The sequence below is a fragment of the Meleagris gallopavo genome, chromosome 22 (genome assembly GCF_000146605.3).
Source record: "Meleagris gallopavo isolate NT-WF06-2002-E0010 breed Aviagen turkey brand Nicholas breeding stock chromosome 22, Turkey_5.1, whole genome shotgun sequence".
Taxonomy (NCBI): domain Eukaryota; kingdom Metazoa; phylum Chordata; class Aves; order Galliformes; family Phasianidae; genus Meleagris; species Meleagris gallopavo.
In genome coordinates, this window is record NC_015032.2 from 9,956,229 (window position 1) to 9,977,796 (window position 21,568).

Sequence of the window (21,568 nt, forward strand, 5' to 3'; positions counted from 1 at the left end):
CGGTGCGGTGCCTCTGCCCGGGCGGGGCTGCGGCACGGCGCTGCGCTGCTGACGCCTTCGGGCGGTCTTCGCGCGGTCCCGTCGGGGCGTTGCGTCGAGCGATGGCCGCTCCTCGCTGCGCGCGATGCTGCTCCGTGAGGCCCTGGTAGTGCTGAGTTCGGCCCCGCTCTGCGTTTGGTGCCGCGATCCGTATGCGGAGACTCGCAGGGCGCTGTGAGCCCAACCTCGGACGTCGGGGAGCTGTCGGTATGAAGCGAAACTGCTTTCCACGCTGCTGAGCTGCGGTTCTGCTCCTGGGGAGGCTTTAAGCTGGGATCTGCCCAGATGAGCTCTCCGGAGAAAGACTTTCCGTCCGAAAGCAGATACGTGAGTTTGCTCTGCCGACCGGAGCTTCCATACAGCGGTGTTTGGTGAACTGCCTTCAGGTGCCCGATTCCTCAGGAAGGTGAACAGAGAGGAGGGCAGGCTGAGCTTTTGTTCCGCTCATTTCCCCAAATCTTGCTGTGTATCAGAGGTCAGTGAAGCAGCAGCAGGCAGTGTGAGCAGCACGAGGTGTTCCTGTGGCTCACAGTGACTTCACATACAGATGAAGGCTCTCGAAGGAGCAGATATGTCACAGCACTCCATGCTATGTGCTCACAGTTTCCAGCAGCTCATCATGGCATTCAGGGCCCTAAATGGAGATGCAGGTGTTCCTGCTTGCACAGAGACAAGTAATGGTTTTGTTTTTTTTTAAAAAAAAAGGCATTCATGGGTCTGTCAGTTTTCTATATTGTTTGAGGTGTCTCTGTGCTTACTGCAGCATGTGTCAGGGGAGAAGAAGCTATTGGAGGTGATTGATTCCTGTGCTTCACAGGAAGAACAGTCACCAGCTTAATGTGTTCCCCGTACTCTCGCTTATGTGGAAAAGATTTTCCTCCAAATCCAACTTGCTGTCCTTATCTGCGGAATGGTTCTCCTGGGAGGTCTGTGCAGCACTGTGTCTATCTGGCAGCAGTGAGTTGCAGTAGTGTTTTAGATGTGCAGATTTCTCCTGTCATTACATAAATAACACAGCATCAGAATGTGTTTCGGCATAAGCATGCGATGCTGGGCTACTGAACTTTTAATGACACAAGTTACTGCTGTTCAGAGCGAACGTGTCTCTCCGGCACTTCCTCAGTTTCTTTAAGCGAATCCCTATCTTTCCATGTGCACTGAAATGCGAGTGCTTTTCAAACACGAGCTCTTGGCGCTGGCTTCCTGCCCATCACCTGCTTGCTCTCCTGATCGGCGCTGGGGGTCTGTAGGGCAGCCCTGGGATCCCACACTCTGTGGCAGCAGCGTTTGCGCAGTCTGAGCCCATGGAGCTCCCTGGTAAGGAGCCTGGTGCTTCCCTGCAGATTGCTAATTGATCCACGAGGAGCTACCCATTTAAGCCCTCTAATGAGGGTGTGGCTTTCTTAAACAGGAAGTGAGCATTAATTAACTCTTGCTTTTGTTACTCCAGAGATCTCTTTATAGAATCTCCCGCATTGTGCTCTGGTGCTATATTGAAATACACTTGTTCTTGTCTCTTAATTTAATGTTAGGGCTGAGGCAGTTGTGCTGGGCCTGGAGGAGGTAGGTGCTGACCTGGCTGGGTTGGGGTTGCAGCCCAGATCTGCCTCTGGCAATTACGTATTAAAGTTTCTGATGCCTTAATCCATATGGTCTCGCTTTGAGTGTTGCCTTCCTCTCAGCATCAGTGTCCTGTGAGAATCTAGCAGTGATTAGCAGCAGAAAGCCTCTCAGCCTGAATGAAAAAATTGTTACCAAAACCTGATGTCTGTGTGTGGTTTTTTTTTGTTTGTTTTTGAGGTAACTATAGAGGCATTAAGTAGTACAGATAGGTACAAGGGAGAATTTATGCCCATTTTTTCTCTTTCCTTATTCAGCCTCTTGCTGTACCAGCGTGGCTAGGAAGTCGTGGCTTTCTGCTTGAGAGCAGGAAGGCAAAGATAAGGCTGCAACAGTTGTGGGCTAAATAAATAGGCCCCAGAAACATCCTTCAATGTTCAGAAAGCAATTCTGGGGCCACCAACAAGCAGGATGATGCTTTTTCCTGTTCACAAGGTCTGAGACTGTGACTTAACTGTGGAGCATCAGAGGCCAGACGTTTGTTCCCAGATTCGACTGTACCAGCAGCACTGAACATTGAGTGATGTGCAGATTTGAAAATAAAACGTGATGTGGGGAAATAAAAAGGCATTCCTTTGGAGAAGAGGAAAGCAGGACAGTGTGAGCCGATGTCTGGTTTGTGTCTGTTACTGTAGGCATGGGCGAGAGAAGGGGTCAGCAGTGGCTCAGGGAAGAGGAATGTTGCTTCACGAAATATGCATGCCTCCGTGAATGATAAGTTTGTTTCATTTCCCTGTCGGACAAACGGAGCAGTCATCTGGGCAGCAGAATAGTCTGTATTATTTCAGATTTCTTTTTGTCCTCTTGGATAAAAGTAAAACTTTTTTTTTCTTTCTTTTCCAACAGGAAAAAGACTACAGGAGTGGATCTCTGTCATCTTATGCTTCTCTCTGATCTGTTTCAACTTTTACAATCTTCTCTTCTACTTGCGACTTGAACACACGCCCTCCATTATTGTTGGGATATGTAAGTAAGAGGAGTTTGCTGACGAGAACAAGGCAAGAACGTCTCTTGTAATGCTGGAAACAAATGTGCAGTCTTTTACTCTTGAATTGTCACTAAGAAGGGAGAAAAATGGCACTTGTGTAGTTGACTTAGTGACTCTGAAACTGATACCATCTGCAAAAGCTGCAGGTGACTGATCTTGTTTGCCTCCACTTTCATATCTTTGCCTCGGATGTGCAGAAGTATTTAACTTTGTTGTGTCTCGGCAGTATGGAGCTAGTCTTTCTTGAATGACCCTTCAAATATGGTGTGAGTTGCGAATGCTCGGCTTTCTTGCAATGAACAGAGGGTTTTTGGTGTGATGAAACGTTACTGTTCATTGGTTCTTGCTGGTGGGTAGATCTGTGATTGCTTTGCTTTTGACTTGAGTTGAAAAGATTGGAAGTCAGCTCTGCAATGCTTCTCTTTGGTTATTTTCGGGTAAGCTTCTGATTTTTTTTTTTTAAATGAAGGAAGAATAGTAGTTAGGCATTGTGCAGCACTTCCTGCATTGCTGGTGCATAAGCAGTGCTCTATTAACTTCTGGTTTGGGGTGTACAGTGTTTACATGATTTTTTGAGTTGTGTCATTGAAAAGATGGTTCAATCTGTATAAGCTAGTGTATGGGAACTGTTGAGTCCCAGCCTGAACCACTGATTGAGCACCTGGGGAAAGGACCTGGTCAGCCCTGGGAGCACAGGTGAAGGCAATTCAGCTGTGTGAGCGGAAGTGGCGGAGTCTGGCTGCAGCTCTCCTAAACATCATTTAAGGGAAGTGGGGAAGGATCTCCTTTCTGCGAGCCGAGATCTTTGAGACAGCTGAGCACCTTTACTTTTCCTGTGAAATACCATCCGATCTGTGCTGGTCCCTTTGCTGTTACGTTCCTGTTCTGCCCTTCCACCACGTTAATCTTTCTGATTGTAACAGCTGGTTACTGGTGTTTGGCTTCTGTGCTTTATAATGAAAGCAGTTTTTTCAGTAAACTGTGAGGTGTGTTGTGTTTTAGAAAAACAATACCTGTTCATCACAGTTGTGTATTACCATCAATTAAAAAAAAAAAAAAAGAAAAACACAAAATGCAATAATATGTGATATTATTATTACCAGCCTGTAAGCCGTTGACTGTGCTGTGAATTTTTGCAGCGGTGCCTTCTGTCTGTTGGGAGGTTGCTGTCTTTTCCTTGGATAGCAGTGTGCTCCCTCTAGGAATCATGCCAGCTCCCTTCCTGCTCCTGGCCAACAGGGCAGCAGCACGGAAGGGAGCCAGGAGGAACCGCTCCGCTGCAATGAGAGCAGATACAGGAGGGAATCAGTAATGATTGCTAACCTGTAGAGCAATCTGTTTGCAACTGGCTTTCATCTCAAAATTAATATTGATAAAAGCTTAAGTTCTCTGATATCCTGGTTACCAGTTTAACTGATAAAGCAGCCAATTCACTGATAATGTTGTTTAAGTAGTAGTGAATGATTAAAGCGGCAGAATCTGGATTCTGTGCAAATAAAGTAGTGTGGAAATTATTGATAGCATGCACAAAAACGAGTGCAATAAAATAATAAGTACCACATGTTATCTTGTTCTTGCTGTACAGACATTATTTGTTCAGGTAAAGTTTGGATAGTGCCTGGTTGACAGCAATAATTAGTTTTTCTTAAGTTTGGTAAAACCCATCTGCCTGAATGTGCTGTTTCCTAAATACCACATGTAGTACAACAGGGAAGGGAAGGTGGTCACAAACTTTGACATGTCCTCGTCCAAAGCTTTGCTGACACTTAGATTAGAATACTGACCTTTGAGTTGAGCTCACGGAACAAACGTTCTGCTAATAAAGACATTTGAACTTGCTCTGTACTGAGTTGACATCAGATCTTTGTATTTGAAAGTTACAGCTGTGGAAGAAACCCCAAAGCAGTCGGTGATCGCATGGGCTGGATCTGATACGCTGCCTGGGCCATTGGGAAGGGTTGTCGGATGCCCTGTGTGCTGTTATGTAAATATTTCCTTTCTTTAAATAGAACAAACAAAAAAGCAGGGAGTGGTTTGAACATTCTGTATCGTTTTACCTAGCTCAGGCTCTGTCTACAACCAAAGGCTGTGCTATAGCTTTTTTTTTTTTTTAAATGCCTTTAAAAGCACACAACTGCAATGTGGGCAGCGCTGTGAATAACTTAATCTGGAAATTAGTGGGACAGAAGGTCTGATCCTGTTCCCGCTGGCTGTCTGAGAGCACCGACTGCTGTGCTGGGAGCAGGCAGGTGCTCAGGGCGCTCACAGCATGCTGTGCATCGCCGTGCTGCTGAGTGCGAGAAAGCAGGCAGGGGCCTTATGGTGCTATTCCAGAACCGGCCGTTCAGTGATGACTAAAGCTTGTCTCGAAGAACAGGAGGAGGAACCCAGGTGATTGCCTTGTGTTATGTGCTGCTTTAGCTGATGTGGGACTGCTCCCTTCTCCACAAGGTCAGAAGAGGAGCATGGGCAGAGGATGGATGTCTCTTCTTGTCTGTCAAATCCAGTCGTGCTGTGTTCTGAATGTCTTCACCTGCTGATGAGCTATGAAAGTTACCCTCTTTGTGCAAGGTGACACTTGTGTAGGTTCAGATTCAGTATTATTTGCACATGTGTGCACAGGTAACCTCTGGTAGGTGGTTAGGAAGGCTCGCTGCAAAGGAGGGTTTAATATTCCCAACTTTCCAGATGCAGCTGAACTTTTCCCCTGCAGTGGGACATCACTATAGTGGAACTGCCTTGGATGCTTCATTGAAGCTGAATAATTCCAGGGGACAAGGCTGGCTTATGTGTTATTTGTGTGGTAAGTAGAAGAGCCTACCAAAACAAATAACATTAAGCTAGAAAGCTCTTATGCCTTCAGACAAGTTTGTGTTGTCTGACATTATTCAGTATTCATGAGATATATCTATAGGCACTATGTTAATACCAACCAGAGACAGGGGCTCTTTGCAGCATGGATTGCAAAAGCTGCAGTATGGATTCTGGTTCTTTTTTCCCCTCCTCATGCATTTCTATAGGACTTTGAAGCCTCTTTGCCAAATGGGTTTACTTGAATTCTATCTGTAGTCATGTTATGTTTTTAATGGGTAGACTTAGAAATTAGTTACATTTGTGTCACCTTTTTGTATGCGTAAAAGTGCCTCATATGCTGATATCTTTAGGAACACCTTGTGACATGGCACAAGATAAAATTAGGTTTTGTTGACAGGAGGGATTGATGGGGAATTGATTCTTTGGGACCTGTTAACGTGTATTGTTATTTTGATGAGCACTAGCCAGGAGAAGCATGCAGAAAGAAATTACCCAGTTCATTTTCAAAGTAGAAACCTTTTTCTTTCAAGCTTTAGTAGCTGTGCTGCAAGGCCATGCCTCGGTCAGCAGCACTGCAGAGCCCAGTGAGGAGGCTGTGACATATGGAAGCTCTGGCATGCGTTGCAGCAAAACCACTCTGATGCCAGAAGCACACCGTGAAGTGGGCTGCATTGCATGTATGTCAGCTGCTTCAGTTCTGCTGCCTTACAGCAAGAGGCAGAATCTTCTGCTGTAATTCTGTGTTTTGGATTTACTTTGTATGTTAAAATGAGTTTCTGCTTGAAATTTTGATTAAAAATGTCTTTGAAATTAGAGTGTGGAAATCTCCATTAGCAAAGGAAAGTTCTCCTTTGAATGCTGGCCCTAATAAGCCACACCTGCATGTCACTGCCTCTGCAGTAACTGCACGCAGCTGTTCTGCATCCTAAACTGTAGTCTCTTTTGAAGACAGACACCACAGTTGTTGCCATGGAAGTGGCAAAACTTCCACTAGACGTCTCATTGCACTTCCCCCTGCACTGCTACACCTTACCTCTGTCTTACTTCTTGCATTAACACACCAGGCTGCGCACAGCTGGTGCTCAGAGTAGATCAGTGCAGGAGCTCCAGTTCCTTCCTGCTGCAGACAACCCTGGGAGCTGTGGAGGTGCAGTGACAGATGTAGCTGCTGGCTGTGCTTGGGCAGCTGCTCGTGGCACCAGCTTGGATTAAGAGATGAGCTCCCCCTGCGTGGAGCTGCTCTCTGGCAGAACAGCTGTGGGCGATTCCCTCAAGGGGGGGCTGAGCCTCTCTCCCTGCCTGATGCTCCTGGCAGCAGGGAGATGCTGGTGGCACAGCTCCAGCTGAGCTTCCCCGCTCGCTTGTGTGCTCAGTGGATGTGCTATTGCTCTTTATGTCAGCAGCGGTGGCTGAGAGACAGGAAAGGCTCTGTTTGCTCCCTGTGTTGTTGGGGGCTTTCTTCAAGTTGCAGCGGGCTTTGGCTGGAGGATTTTACAGTGTGGGTCTCAGTGCCCAGATTCACCCAGAACGGTGCCTCTTTCACTTCAGAACACCCAGCAGTGCTGGAGGGCTGCCCTAATAAAGAGATACATTTTCAGAAAGAAAGCAATTAAGGTATTACTAAAGAACTACCCACAATGGTACTTCTTGTTTAAGAACCTGAGGCTTAGGTAGGATTGTCAGAATTTTGCTATTTAAACATGCCAGGTGTTTCACAAACTCTCTATCAACTGGGGAAATGTAGGAATAGAGGAATAATCCTCTTACTTAGCACTAACGCACTGAGATTGAAGACATGAAAATAAAATTTTGCAGTTCCTGTCAAGTTTATTGGGTAGTGATCCTCAGCCAAGGCATGCTTCTATGAGATGAACATTAGGTTCTTAGGTTCTGCAGATGCTTGTCTCCAGGACAGATAGCATCCTGATTCCTTGGGGATCTCCCTCTCCTAGTATCTTCTGGCAGTGTCACAAGCTGCACAGTTTGTGCCCTAGAGATATATAAAATCCAGTCTGCTTGCTCACACTGTGAGCTCTTCTGACTTTCTCAGCTGGACCTCACCAGAATGATTAACTCTTTTCTTCTTGCTCTTAAGATGTTGTGCTTTATACCTGCTCAGGGGTTATGTTCTTAGCGTTGCAGCTTGCCATAGCATCAGAGCCCTGCCTGCTCCAAGCTACAACTGACTGCACCAAAGTAAAGTTGCTGAGTGTGGGATGCAGATGACTGAGTCATTTTATTTTTATAAGCACGTAAGCAACAAACAACTGATACCTCAGTATTTTGATTTTTGAACAGTGCAAAATTTCTCTGTTGTGACATTGCCAAACTTCCCTGCCCCTCAGTACTATAACACAGTCCTTACAATCACTGATTAAAAATGATGTTATATAATGGTATAAAGTAAAGTAAAACTTTTTTTTTTTTTTTTTTGCAAACATGCAAACTAGCTCTGTCTGTGGCACACCGTACCTGAAGCACGCAGCTCTGACTTCCTTCTGCTGGTGCCTGGGAGTTGCTGGGCTGCAGGAAGTTGTACATGGCTCTCTTAGAAGAGAAGGCTTTTAGTGTAGGCTGTGGCATCTTCCCTCTGCTACTTGAGGAGCAGTGAGCCTTCTGTGGCCTTGGCTCCTGCGTATTGCTTGGTGCCCAACAGACCACAACAGGAGCAGAACAGCCGTGACTCAAGCACTGCCTGTGTCAGCATGCTGCCATCCCTCGCCCTGTGCCTGTGAGTAACGTGGTGCCCTGCACATTCCCTGGCACGTCCCTGGCGCCACCGAGCACTTCCTTCCTCAGCAATGCCCCACGGGTGTCTGCCAAGGGTCACAGCTGGGAGAGAGCAGCCGCTCTCGCAGTCTGATGTATCTGTTGTGCTCCCTTAGTCTGAGGTGCCTGTAGCTGGCTGAAGTGCACCTTCGTTCTCTCCTGATTCACAAAAATCCTGCTGCTTTGAGCAGCTTCTGCAGCTGACTTCTGAACTGCGGCACCGTATCACCCTGTGTTCTCAGCGTGCTTACTCTCTCCTCAGATGCAAACCTGAGATAGGCTCGACTATGGGAGGTAGAGAAATTAATGTGTACAGAGCAGTATTTCCCTAGTGCTTTACAGGTCTGTCTTCTAACAGTGTGTAAACCTGTTGGGTGCAGTCCATATGCATACGCTGCTGTTGTATCCTGCATTTCTGACCTTACAGTTAAATCTTAACTAATGCTCAGGGCTGTTGGGCTGTCCTACCTTGCCGTCCCAGCCTTGATGACAGAGCAACAAGATCGATTCCCCAAGAGGAAGGTAACTGAACACCCGTGCCTTTTCCCAAGGCACACCTTGCTTTTTCATAACTGGGGATAATGCCAAGTGTATGAGAACATTGAGATTAACTCTTTGATGTCTGATATGCCTTCTGAGTCTGCAGGAGGATGCAAGTGTGAGCTGTGGTACTGTGTTTTTCTTCTTTTCATACAACTCTTCATACTCCATTTCTGCGCTACAGCTGAGACATACCTTATAGTAGTTAGATTTTTCAGGCTGCTGTAGTGTAATTCACTGCTTCAGAGACCCTTCCTTCATTCTTTCCTTTCAGCTTTCTACCATTTGGCATCAAGATAACATATGAGCTGTTAGTTAAGCGGTCAGTGTTTTGCCTGTTCTAGCTATTCTTCCTGCTGTTGTTGCGTGCTCTGAGAATGCAGTGTGCTGAAGGCACTAGGGGGTTAATAGGGTGATTACCTCAGCCAGAATGGTGTTCACTTGTTGTAGAGCAAAGCGTTGCTTGGATATCTTTCCCTCAAATCAAGGCTGTTTGCTCTTTTGGTTGCTGGATGCAGATCCTAAAGCCTCTGTGCTGCTCATGTCTCACTGTAGCTTTCATGTTTGTCTGAAATAAAACAAGCATACAGAACTTACTTATAAAGTGCGGGCTGTATTCAGTGCAATAAGATGATGCACAAACATAGTGGTGGGCGCTTCTTCCTTTCAGAATTTGGGCCGCTTGGGTTGAATCCAGGTGGGTTCAACAGGAATCTATAATGTGGAAAGAAAGCATTTTGGTGAAGTAGGTGCCATGTTAGCCTGTTTCTCCCTTTTTATAATGAGAGTGAAGGAGACAGAAGGAATGTAGAGGTGAAGGATAAGCTCAGCAAGATGTAACCACGAGAAGGCAGATGTGAAATAAACTGCTGTGTGTACCGGAGGAAGGTACTGTGCCCTGAAGCTTAAGAGCACTTGATCAATAGTGACAGAACAATCTGGTCCTCCTTCATGTTCTAAAAAGCAAAAACCTGTTCTTCAGCAATCCTGCTTGCGTCAAAAGAACTTCATAAAATGGACTCTTGAGGCAGCTGACCAAACTGCCCTCGCTGGGGGGTTAGAAAATCAGGTGAGGTCCAGGTAAGGGTTGGTGTAAATTGTATGACTTACAAGGAGATGCACATTGGTTGTTTTTAATTCCTGGCATATCTCCTGCCAGCCTGTGTCACTGATGCCTTGAGTTTGTGAGAGGGAGAGAAATAACAGAATGGCTTGGAGCTAAAGCAAGAGGAACTGGTATACCAATGCTTATAACTTCTGATTTGGATTACAGGTGAGTTGCAGTCGCCTTGCCTAAGTTCTTGGCAGGCAGAGGTGTACCTGCCTGCCACAGAAAGCTTTGCTCTATGATGGAGAAGTTGCGCTTGAGGGAGGTTTTCAGACAGAGAAACAAATGCTGGCTAGTGGAAGAGAAAGCCAGGAGTTCTGCTATCTTCCCAGACCCCTGAAGAGGAGTTAATAATGCAGTCAGAGCACAAATAAGTCTCCTGCATTATGGATGTTTTCTCAACTCTGCTGTTTGTTCTGCACAGGCTGTTACAGTGGGCAGTTTCATAGAATCATAGAATGGCCTCGGTTGAAAAAGACCATCTAGTTTCAACCCCCCCTACTATGTGCAGGGTTGTCAACCACTAGACCAGGCTGCCCAGGCAAACTGATTTCTCTAAACATCAGTAGGGGAAACTGAAGAACTAAGTTCCAGCCGCTCCGCCCCAGCCCTGTGGCTGCTTTGGTGTGGGCAGGCAGGCAGTTATGGGCTCCTTCCTGAGCTCCTAGACATGCCAGGAGTAAATGACTGTGGCTTATGCTCTGACCATCAAATGAGAGGAGGGGATTGCTAACTAAGATGCTTTGAAACGCATGCTATGAGCATTCTTTGTATTTCTGTTGCTGTGATTCGTTTTACAGCAGACTGCAAGTTCGGTATGCAGCACCTCAACTGGCATGAACTTTCTGTATGATTCTTGAGGGATTTGCACTGAGATCAGACTGTGTTCCCAAGTGCATATGTAATGCAGTGGCTGTTTAGAAATCTGAGTAGCACTTCTGCTTAACCAGAGCTGCAGCTAAGAGGTGTGTTCTGCCTTTCCCTGTCAGAGCTTTAATGCTCCACAGAGAGCCGCCAGGTGTGTGTACACGCACCGAGCAGTCAGTCTCGGAATAATCGAGCAGGCACAGCTCTCGGCAGTATGTATTAACCTGAAAGGACGGCACTGCAGAGAAAAAGGACTCTGATTCTTAATCTGATTTATCTTTCAAATCTGGATTTGATTCAAACAGTTCATCTGGTTAACCTCTATAACAAACTGCTCAGAGCAAGGCATGCAGGCTACAAGTGGTACCTCTGAATGTCTGTGCTCTTTGATGAGCAGCATCTGACCATCTTAAATCCCTCGGAGTACACAGGTCCTGAGGCAATGTTCCTCCTCTCTGCTGCTACAGCTATATTGCTGTACTGTCTGTTACATTCTCCCAGCCTCCAAGTTACAAACAAGGGCAATTTTTGAATTTTCTTCCTTAGAAGTGTCAAGATCCTGGCAGTAGCATTTATGCAGGAGGGCATCTCAGACTGCGTTGGAGACTTTATTTCTCAAGGGCTTAGGAACCTGTGAGTAGGATTTCTTCTACAGATGCAGAACAATTGGGTGCCTATGAACACCATCTGTCAAATCTGTGACTGATTGGAAAATGTACTGCTGTTCTGATCAAATTACATCTCTTATATCCTTACTCTTAAGTGTCAGAATTGCCCCAAAACTTGAATAGTAGGTCCAGGATTATCCAGAGAAGGAAGGCAGAAATGTGACTTTATATGCAAGAACTGAAAATTACCTTTAATTGGTCACAGGTTTTAAATTATTGCCATTGGCATCTAGAAAAATCCTATTTTAGCAAACTGCGTTTAATGGTGTACCTGAGGTGGTGTGGAAGTCTGACTGGTGAAGGCTGTCCCATAGAGTGAGTCATGAACCTGGGCCTCTGCCTGATGCACTGCAGGTGATAAAGTCACCAGAGTTGTTTGACATTCCGATCTTATTTAGTCAGTAGTCTTCCTGTGCCGTGGAGTGATTTCTTAATTGGTGCTTACGTGGAATGTTGTAGTTCTGTTTTCCTTGCCTGCAGATACAAGGGGCCAAGGGAGAAGAGGAAGGGTCTGCTGGTAGTAGTATTTTTGGAGTAGCTTTAGCAGCTATAATTGTAGCAAGTAATCTGTTAAACACTGTGAATGAAGAAAGGTGGGTAGATCCAGGGAGAAGGTGCATTTGAAAATGATCTAAATGACATGGTTTAAATTTATTAATGTTTTGTGTGCCAGCAATTGCAAAGATTAACAAGCTCTTCTCTATGAGATGGACAGGCACAAAGCTCATTGTTTATAGTGAAAAACTGTCCACCCGTTACCTCGTTTATCATTGTTCCTAGTTACTTGGCCTTAGATGTATTCAGGTTGGGTAGATCTTACGTGGCTGTAAACATCTGATGTTAAAGTAGATAAGCAAATAAATCTGTGAAAAAGTAGGCAGTGTGGATGTACCAGTAGAAAAATGATTTTGCATATCTTACTGTATGTCTCTCTTCATTCAAGTTGCAGGCGTAATTACAGCAGACTTTCTATCAGGATTATTTCATTGGGGGGCAGACACCTGGGGATCTGTGGAGCTACCCATCGTTGGAAAGGTTTGAGATTCTTATCCTTAAACATTAAAAAAATAATGAAATTCTATTCTGAAACACTTCCAGTGTTCTCAGCTGTGTTGGACAGGTACCCTTCTTGCAGCTTGCAGGCGTAACCAACTCCTCTGCTTTGTACTCTCCTCTTCTTAACGGCACAACATATTGCTGGTACGGTGCTCCAAGCACCACGCTTGTATGTTGTCCTGATGACACCTGTGAGGTGATGCTGTTACATTTTATCACCCTGATTAGCTTTGTACAGGGTTCTGCAGTACCAGTGTTCACAAGCCTTCCCAAGTGGCAGTGAAATAGCTTGTGGCACACAAGTGTAGAAACCTGACTAGACTTGTATAGAGCTTCCAAAGTGGAAGTACAGAATTTCCCTGTCCTGTTTCACCAAGAGTCCTGTTCCTGCAGCTGAACTCTTTAGCAGTTCTATAGAAATTATGAAGAAGCTCTAGGAAAAGGTTTTTCTACTTCTTGGTGCCCCTGGCTGCTGTTGTGAATGATGTGTTACACACAAAGCTACAAATGCCAGACGCTTAGAGGAAAATGTACTGACATAATAAACAGTAACCTGTTTTTTAAAATAGCTTTTTTATAACTACCATTAATTGTTCCTCACAGTCTAGTACTAGTACATTCTCTTTTTTTTTTTTCTTAAGTGCATATGGAATATTCCTTGCAGTTATTCAGAAATAAGAGAACCAGTTCAGTGAAATTAAGCCTGTTGATTTTGAACTTAATTTTGTTTGCCTTCAACAGATTTAGTAGTCCATTACTGCTTGTATCTGTGGAACATATGTACATATGTCAAGGGGAAAAAAAAAGCGCTGCAGGAAAATGCATTACACAAACAGCAGAGCTCACAGTGATCAGAATGCCTCTGCATGAACTACACATGATGTGTGTGTTGGAGGCAAATAACTATCCTTGTTTTACTGTCCCTCTCCTACTCGCTACATTTGCGCTCTCTCTTCTATGAGACTGTATATTCAGATGCCATTTCTCGTTTTTCTTTTTTTCTTTCCATGATAAATCTTGGGACACATTTTCTCAACTTGTTTTCTCAGGCTTTCATCAGACCCTTTAGAGAACATCATATTGACCCTACAGCAATTACCAGGCATGATTTCATAGAGACCAACGGAGACAACTGCTTCATGACATTGGTCCCATTGGCAAACATGGCATACAAATTTGTTTCCTTTTCTCCAGGTAAGCTGTTAGCCATGACTTACGTGGATTTGGTATTTTTGTTGATGAGGATAGAAGAAATCAATGAATGTGAGATGACAAGTAATTGCTGTTGGAAACACAGTCCTCCCTAGAGGAGTAGGGGAGGGAAACTGTTTTTCTTGAAGGAGAAGCAAACGTTTTATTTAGCCCAGCAACAAATCTCCGAGGAGTCTTCTAAGGAAGTATTAGAAGTAAACTTCTACAACAGGAAATCAAACTACACAAGAAAACTCTTTGCTGTAAACCACATTAAATGTTTCATCTGCGTGTAGAAGTACTTTAATTGAATGCTAGACAAGCAAGAATTAAAGATGATTAGTTTTATAGATAAAAATTCAGGGTTTAACTTCTTGTTTACTGCAACTTGGCAATGCTGACACATCCCAGTCTTTCTTGTGATATATGGAAGCTATTTATGGCTCATTGGCTCCTACGACACTTGCTGAAGCAACTTTTTTGAGGCCCTTGATATTTCCTACTGTTTCAGGTCTGGCTGAGCAAGACCACACTTTCCTAGTAGAAATTTACCTTTTATGAAAAACTATTTAAAAGATACAAATCTTGTTTTGCAGAAGCATTGTATGAAACATGTCCTTGGGAGTGCTATGTCTTTGCCCTTATCATCTTCATAACCATGACGAACCAGATTCACAAGTGGTCTCACACGTATTTTGGTCTTCCACGCTGGGTCATCTTTCTACAGGACTGGCATGTTATCCTGCCTCGGAAACATCACAGGATTCACCATGTGTCTCCACATGAGACATACTTCTGCATTACAACTGGTACTGTCATCTGGTTCATACTGCAAAGTGTTTTGGTTTTTTGGTAGTCTTGTATAATTCCCATGGCAAGATGTAATTTAGTGACAGTCTATTAAATACAGAAAAAGGCATGTTGAAGCTGACTGTGCTGTAAGTTTTGGTAAGAGCTCCTGCAGCCATAGTTATTATTGTTACATTAAAAAAAATGAGTAAGATTTATGATTGGATAAAAGATAACGTTCAGTGAGGTAGGCAGTCTTATTGAGATCTAATTGCCCATTATCTTGGGAACCTCATCCTAGCAATGCATTTTGCTCACTGAAGCATCATTTCATCTGCCAGTGCAACTTGCCTTGAATTTTCATTTCTAAAGTAAAACTTTTGGATTTTCATCATTTATTCTTTCTCATTTGAGGCAGAGGAGAGGACAGACTTAGAGGAAATTGGCTGTAGGTTCCTGTGTCTGTATTCAGTGCTATGCCTCCTGTAGAGACTGGTATATTCACCAGTGTTGTGCAGTCCTGAACAAGCTATCAAGTTAATCAGATGACTGGAAATAAGCTGTCGTTCTTATTTCTGCTGTTGGCTTTGGGAAGCAATTTCTGTCAGTTTTGAAATCTCTGTCAGGAAACAAATCTAGTTCTTGTGACCAGAATTACAATTTCTAAGAAACTTGACTTCACAGATGATCAGAAAAATCTTGGCATCTCATGAGTTTTTTCAGTCCCACTATGACCTGAAGTGATACAGTAGAACACTGAAAGTTGAAGCTGGACTATTCAGGTTCTTGAGCTAGTTACTTCTTTGTTCTTGTTTAAAATTTAAAAAAAAGTCTTTTATATAAGTGTTCATACCATTTTTCTCTGATGTGAGGCAGCGTGATAGATTGTATATTTGATTTTTTTTTTCTTCCACTGGAGCAGTGTTTCTGTAGCCGTAATTGCTTTTCTAGGACATGAACAATGGAAGGGACAGAAATAAGCTATCCATGTGCTATTTAAAGTGAACATTTACTGTGTAAAATATGACTAGTTACTGTAATGCACTTGTTAGTTAATAAGTGCAGAGCACATTGAAGAGAAGACAGCCACATCCAAGGAGTATGCTTTGAGAGCTGACCTGTGCACTTCTGCTGTCTCTTTCCCCTAGCTGCACTGCTGCTAGCTCACTGTTCCTATTGTGGCAACAACTTCTTCATTCTGCCTTTCCTTGCTGTTGTTTTCTTTTGCTTTTTTTTCCTTTTTCCAGAAATACACATCAAGTATTTATAATGTATTTACAGAATAGCTCTAAGTGTGAGATAACTGATAGAACCCTGTGTAAATCTGTCTTTTCCTGGTTGTAGGAAAACTTGCAGTGGAAAACAATACTTCCGAGTGCTGATACTAGTTGCTTTTTTTTGTTTGTTTGTTTTTGGGTTTTTTTGTTACTGAAATACTTAATAAAGCAGAGGCCTAAAATTACTATATAATACGTTGTAATAGAAGCCTATTGAAGTTGCCTCTTTGTGCACTTATAGTCAGTTATTTGTCAGCTTCAAAATACAGAAAAGCAAGTTAGCTAATGTACTTATTAACACCCAGAAAGCAAGATAAAGCCCTTCTGAATTCATTGTGAGGCCTATTAAACCTGTATGACTTCAGCCTCACAATTCTACTAAGCACTTAAACTATCCTAAATTTGTAAGCTAGGAAAGATGCATTAAACTTTTGTTACATTATGCCATTTACTGCCATTTTTACATAAGTACAAGGAGCCTGTCCCATATCAACCCGTTAAAGCCTTCCTGGTGACTTGGACGCAGAAGTGAGGTTAGCTGAGCTGTGTGCTTTTGGGTGCATGCTGCTATCAGTGCTGTCCTTTTAATCCAGGAAGAGTTCACCTTCTGCTTTTGTTAAGTGCAACATGGTGCTACAGCAAGGCTTCCCCACCACAGCCTTTAATAGCAATCAGTTAAGCAAACTTAAATGCATTTTGCCTTCCCTGGGTGAAAATAAAAGTACTTTAAAAAGGGAATGTTGATATTGGCACTATCAATGCTTGAGGCTTTTTGTAAGGAAAAACTTTTACTTTATTCTTAGCGTTGTTTAGGTTCCTGAGATCTCAGTTTTTCTAGAAAGTGTAGGTAGCATTCATAATGCATTTCGGTATCGTGTTATGTGTCTTTATTGTCCTGCTGTACAAACTAATGAGAAAAATGGGGAAAAAGCCACACTGGCTCTTGGTCATGGGGAAACTAACCTAAAGGAGAAATAGCTGAAATTGGTGGGCGTCTTTTGTTTGTTTGAATGTCAGTGCTGAATCTAAAGTGCTGCTAATACAGACATCTTGCTTTTAACACACATCAGGTAAACTTGGTGGCCTCTTTCTGACAGCTTTGCAGTGGCTGTAGTCCACCTCTTAGGTATACACATTTCCTTTGTGTTTAAATTAAAGAACGTCACTGAATACTGCAATACGTTGGGTGCTGTGATGAACATTTTTTTCTCCTTCCACTTAGGTTGGCTGAACTACCCGTTAGAGAAGATCAGATTCTGGAGGTGCTTGGAGTACATGATCCAAGGACTTACTGGGGAGAAGCCAAGAGCAGATGACATGAAATGGGCTCAGAAAATTAAATAACTTTTGCCAGCCATCTGCAATCCTTACCTTTGTTGCCAATTTTTTTTTTTTTTTAAAGAAGCCATCAGCCAAATTCAAGACCTGCAAAGAGATAACAGACTCTAAAGCACAAACTAAGAAGTGCTAACAGACTTTAATTTAAAGAACTAATTCTTAAAACAATACTTGAAGATGATTACTTTTACTGAGCACCTTTTGTTTAGCCAAGTCGCTTACATCCTAGAAAATACTTCATCACTGTATTTTGTAAAGCTGTCAGGCAAGCCAGAAGGCAGGACAGTTACTTCATTGGTACGTGGTGGCTTTGTAAACGTGTTGTATCAACATTATTTAACATTTCAAAAATAGCTTGTTGCCTAAGACCTCTGGGGGGAATGGTGACCACAGTTTGTCACTTCATGTTCAAGTCCAAATAACACTGCATGAAAACAGTGTGCCAGTACTGGAAGCCTATAAAATCGTCACTGTTCAATGCACTCTGTTTGGTAAACTTGCAGCAGCTTCATCTTTGCTATCATGTTGAATCTAACTGATGTAATGTGGAACAGAACTTTGAGAATCCCACTCCACCGGTGGGTCATGAATCCTTAAGTGTCCTCAGTTTCCCTTAACATAAAATTGTTCTACTGTCTACGTGAAATTGGGCAAACCATTTCTGTATAAGCCTTCAGTTGTACCTTAACAACTGCCTGAGGAGAGGGAGGGCACAGCACATGCTTGCATTTGTTTGTGTGGAGTGCTCACTGCTGAGCCTTCCATTAAGTGTTTCCTACCCTGACAATAAATGTTTGAAATAGTTATAGTATTGGGCACATTGCAAATAGCTGTATTCGAGAGCTCAAGGTATCAAACTTGTAATGTTAGAAGGGAAACGTCAATGACTGATGTCTTGTTCATATTTTTTTTAAGGTGCTTGCTTGTTTCTGTAAATAATATAAGGCCTTAATCTCTTCTGGTGTAACGGAATAATATTTTAATGTGATGTTTGAATGTATATAATATATTTATAACAGAGCAATTGGATAATACTAATCACATTTGTTATGACTTGTTGCTGTTCTTCATTCATACATTCTCAGTGTTTAGCCCAGACTTGATCACTTGGTTGCAAAATGCAGTTCCAAGCACCTGAGTATTTTGCAGCCTGTTAAGCCTTGTTTAGGTTGAAGTGGGCACTTGTTCTTCAGCTTTGTTAGGAGCTCAACACTACATTACACCAGACTTCAGCACCTTTCCACAAGTGCAATTAGCTGCAATGGCATTGGATGCTAAGGATAAAATTGGGGAAAAAAATTCCCTTAGCACAATATTAAGTGTTTACATCCAACAGGCAGTGAATTGTGTGAATGTGGTTTGCTTCTTGTTTAATTCTCTTCTAAATGAAATCTTACTGAAGGTCAAACCAAAGGTTCTCTTCACTAGTTGTAAACCGTACTGAGTTTATACTGTACTTTCCTGAAGTGCATGGTAAGGGGCTTTTAAGTCATAGGTTCAGACTGACCTTGATCGTGCTGTGTGTGTAAGCTTTTAAGTACCAATTTTCAATGATGGACAACACATTGAAGGGTTGGGACTTGGCAACTCTCCTTCAGTTAGAACTGATGAATGCTGAAGTCTGAGCTGGCTTCTACAAATAAAGTCACGGTTGGTACTACAGTTACCATGTGTTTAATATACTTAAATGATTCAGACCCTTAAGGACAACATTTTTACTATTATGTGAAATTGTCTTCTCCAATTGTTACAGTCAGTGCTGGGGTCTCCATGTAGCTTTGATGGTAAAGAACGTTGGTAAGCATTTAGTTGAAACTGAGGAAAAGGGAGGAGTATTCTTTTATACTGCTATTGAGGAAAATAACTGTGATTTTTGTGTTGCCCTTGTTGAAAAGGGCAGCTCTCACCCAAGGTCTCCAACACCAGCCTTGGTGAAGTAGGCCATGCATAGGAACATGCAGTGCTGGGGGCAGTGGCCAGAGTCTACCAGCCTGGTTAGGGGAGGTTGTTACAGGATGTCAAGCTCTTTGCTAATTAATGTTGCTTCTCTTCAATCCAGGTATTTATGAAGCTTGATTCCGTGCCGTATCTGTTGGGTCAAAGTAGTTCCTAGAACACGTAATGATAAAGCTAGTTCTAATTTCCAGGTACTGACTGTTGTATATCACAGATACATAGTCACTATATGTGACTATAAATTTTTGTGGGAAGAATGGTAGGTTCTCCGAGTGGGCAAGCTGATGTGACGTTCGTTACTTTGAATCAGTTAAGTTAGATCCAGTAATATTCACAAGTTGTGGCTAAGACTTATTTTAAATTTCTTTGGTGTAACAGGTGTGACAGAAGTTGAACTAAAACGTGATGAATACTGCTGTGGTGGGGATGCAAACAATCCTGTGTCCAGAACAAAGAACACTTCTCCCTCTTCTCCCTTTCCAGTGTGCAAGTTCCTACAGTTCTAGGAGTGTAGAGTACAAAGCTGTGAGTACAAAGAGCAGTAATAGTTACCTCTCATATCTTGACAGAAATCTAAATTCATGTCTCCTTCTGTCCTGAGGCTCCCATAATTCATATTCTAAGAGTTTTCTAGTCCTTGGTTTTTCTTTCTCCTGTCCTACTCCCTTCCCTTCTGCTCAGTTCACTGGAGTTGTGTAAAGCAGTGTCCTTAGCAGAGTGTAAATGAATGCTGGCGTGGTTCTGGTCTTTCTGCTGGATTCCAGGAGCTCTTTCACCTTTTTAAAGCAGTGGGTGCCTCTGTCAAATACACGTGGTGATTCTGGAGCAAAAAGCTACGTGGATCCTTCTCAACAGATGTAAATCTGGCTTAAGATGAATTTGCCTTAAGTTGATTAGGAACAGATTAGAGCTAAAACAGAACCAGCCCCTCTGAGGGCCTGTGCTTCAGTGTGGCTGAGGCTTTCACTGTCACTTCTCAAAAAGATGCAGATGGCTCTCTGTTCCCTGGGGCTCCAGGGCAGCATGTTGCCAGGCTGGTGGCTTCCCTGGCTTTGTGGCTGTCTCACCATGTTGCTCATGGCACTGCAAGGACCAAGTGGGAGCAGATTCCTCATTTTTGCATCTCTAGTGCTGCAGAGCAACCCTATAAGCACAGCTGTTTGGGGTCTACAAGCGGAAGCATCAGCTCTGCGAAAGCAAGGAACTTTGCTGCGTGGTGTCCTATAGTTCCCAGAACAGCAGCAGGAGGTGCAGAACAGCCTCCAGCAGCAGCAGCCTGGCAAAACGCTGCCTCGATTCCTGCATGGAGTGGGTCCAAAGTAGGAGGTTTGGGCTGTATGCCCATACCTGTTATCCCCTCCCGCACCTGGCACAGAGGGGAGGGGACTGCTGCAGTGGGGCTGCACTGAGCACCCATCTTGGCCCAGAACTGCAGCAGTTCCAATGGGAGCACCTGGCATCTGCACCCCCAGCTCCTGGTCAGGTTTGCTGAGCAATCGTGCCACCTAGCTTCTGCCGTGTTCCCTTCCTCTGCTGCTCTCACCGGTCTGAAATAAAGCCTTAGGATTAAATTGTAGTCTAACCAGCAAGACTGGTGTTGCTATTTTTAAAGCAGCATCAATGAATAACTGGTAGAAAGGGTACCGTGGCTGTTTGCAGCTAAAAGCTGTGCTCTTTGGAGTTGATAGAATAAGGGTTTGAATGACAGTAATGAGCCTTTAAATCTTTTACTTCGTAATAATTTCTGTGAAATTTCTATGTGATGTCTCAGGACAAAATTTTGGGAATATGTAGTGTAAGACAAAACAGAATTCATTAATTCATTTCCTTCCAGGTTTTTGTTGTTGTTTGTTTCCTTTTTCTTACTGCACTGATTATAGAGAGCCAAGGAAAAATGGTGCTGATGGAGCACAGCACTCTGGGTCCTCCTGCTGTTGCGTCTCATCTGGCCACGCCTTTTCCAGATTCCATATCTGGATATTCCCAACCTTCAGGAGCACAGTGGGTACAGCCGTCTGTGCCGTGTCTTCCGTGCTGCAGAAGGGAGGGCCTGGATCATGTGCTCGAGCACCGCGTGCTGCTGCCTGCTCACCTCGGCTGTGGTCGCTACAGGAGCGCCGTCCGCTCGTGCAGCACAGATTGCCGTCAGCGTTTCACGGCAACGAGAGGATGGCAGCAAATGAAATGACTGTGTTACGCCACTGGTATTTTCCTTAGCTGAAAATGTAATGGGAAGACGTTTGGGAAGAAAATACATAACACCAGATCATTACCCAGTGATTGTGGATAATTTAAGAGCATTAGGAGCTAAATGCTGCCTGTGTTCTGGCCATAATGAACGTGGTTTGGCAATTGTTAATTCCATCGGAGTCTTACGGGATGTTAAATGCTTGAAAGCCCGTGCTTCCAGCGCCTCTGCAGGAGTTAGGGCTCTGCTTTCCCCGAGACAAGCCGGCTGCCGACCTGGGGGGTGCGCAAACAGCTCGGGCAGATCCCGCCAAATAGAAAACGCGGCTAAGCTCGTGTGCGCCCGCCCGCGCGACGAGGC

The 21,568-nt window shown here is 43.8% G+C and overlaps 1 protein-coding gene across 1 annotated transcript; it reads left to right on the forward strand.

The window, feature by feature from the left end:
* Window positions 1–191: 191 nt before the first annotated feature.
* On the forward strand, window positions 192–18,726 carry LOC100543540 (transmembrane protein 189-like). Its single transcript, XM_019622282.2, has 6 exons — window positions 192–246; window positions 2,506–2,625; window positions 12,357–12,448; window positions 13,519–13,663; window positions 14,257–14,469; window positions 16,949–18,726. The coding sequence occupies exons 1-6, from the start codon at window positions 192–194 to the stop codon at window positions 17,068–17,070; spliced, it is 747 nt and encodes a 248-aa protein (XP_019477827.1). The 3' UTR covers window positions 17,071–18,726.
* The last annotated feature ends 2,842 nt before the right edge of the window (window positions 18,727–21,568 follow it).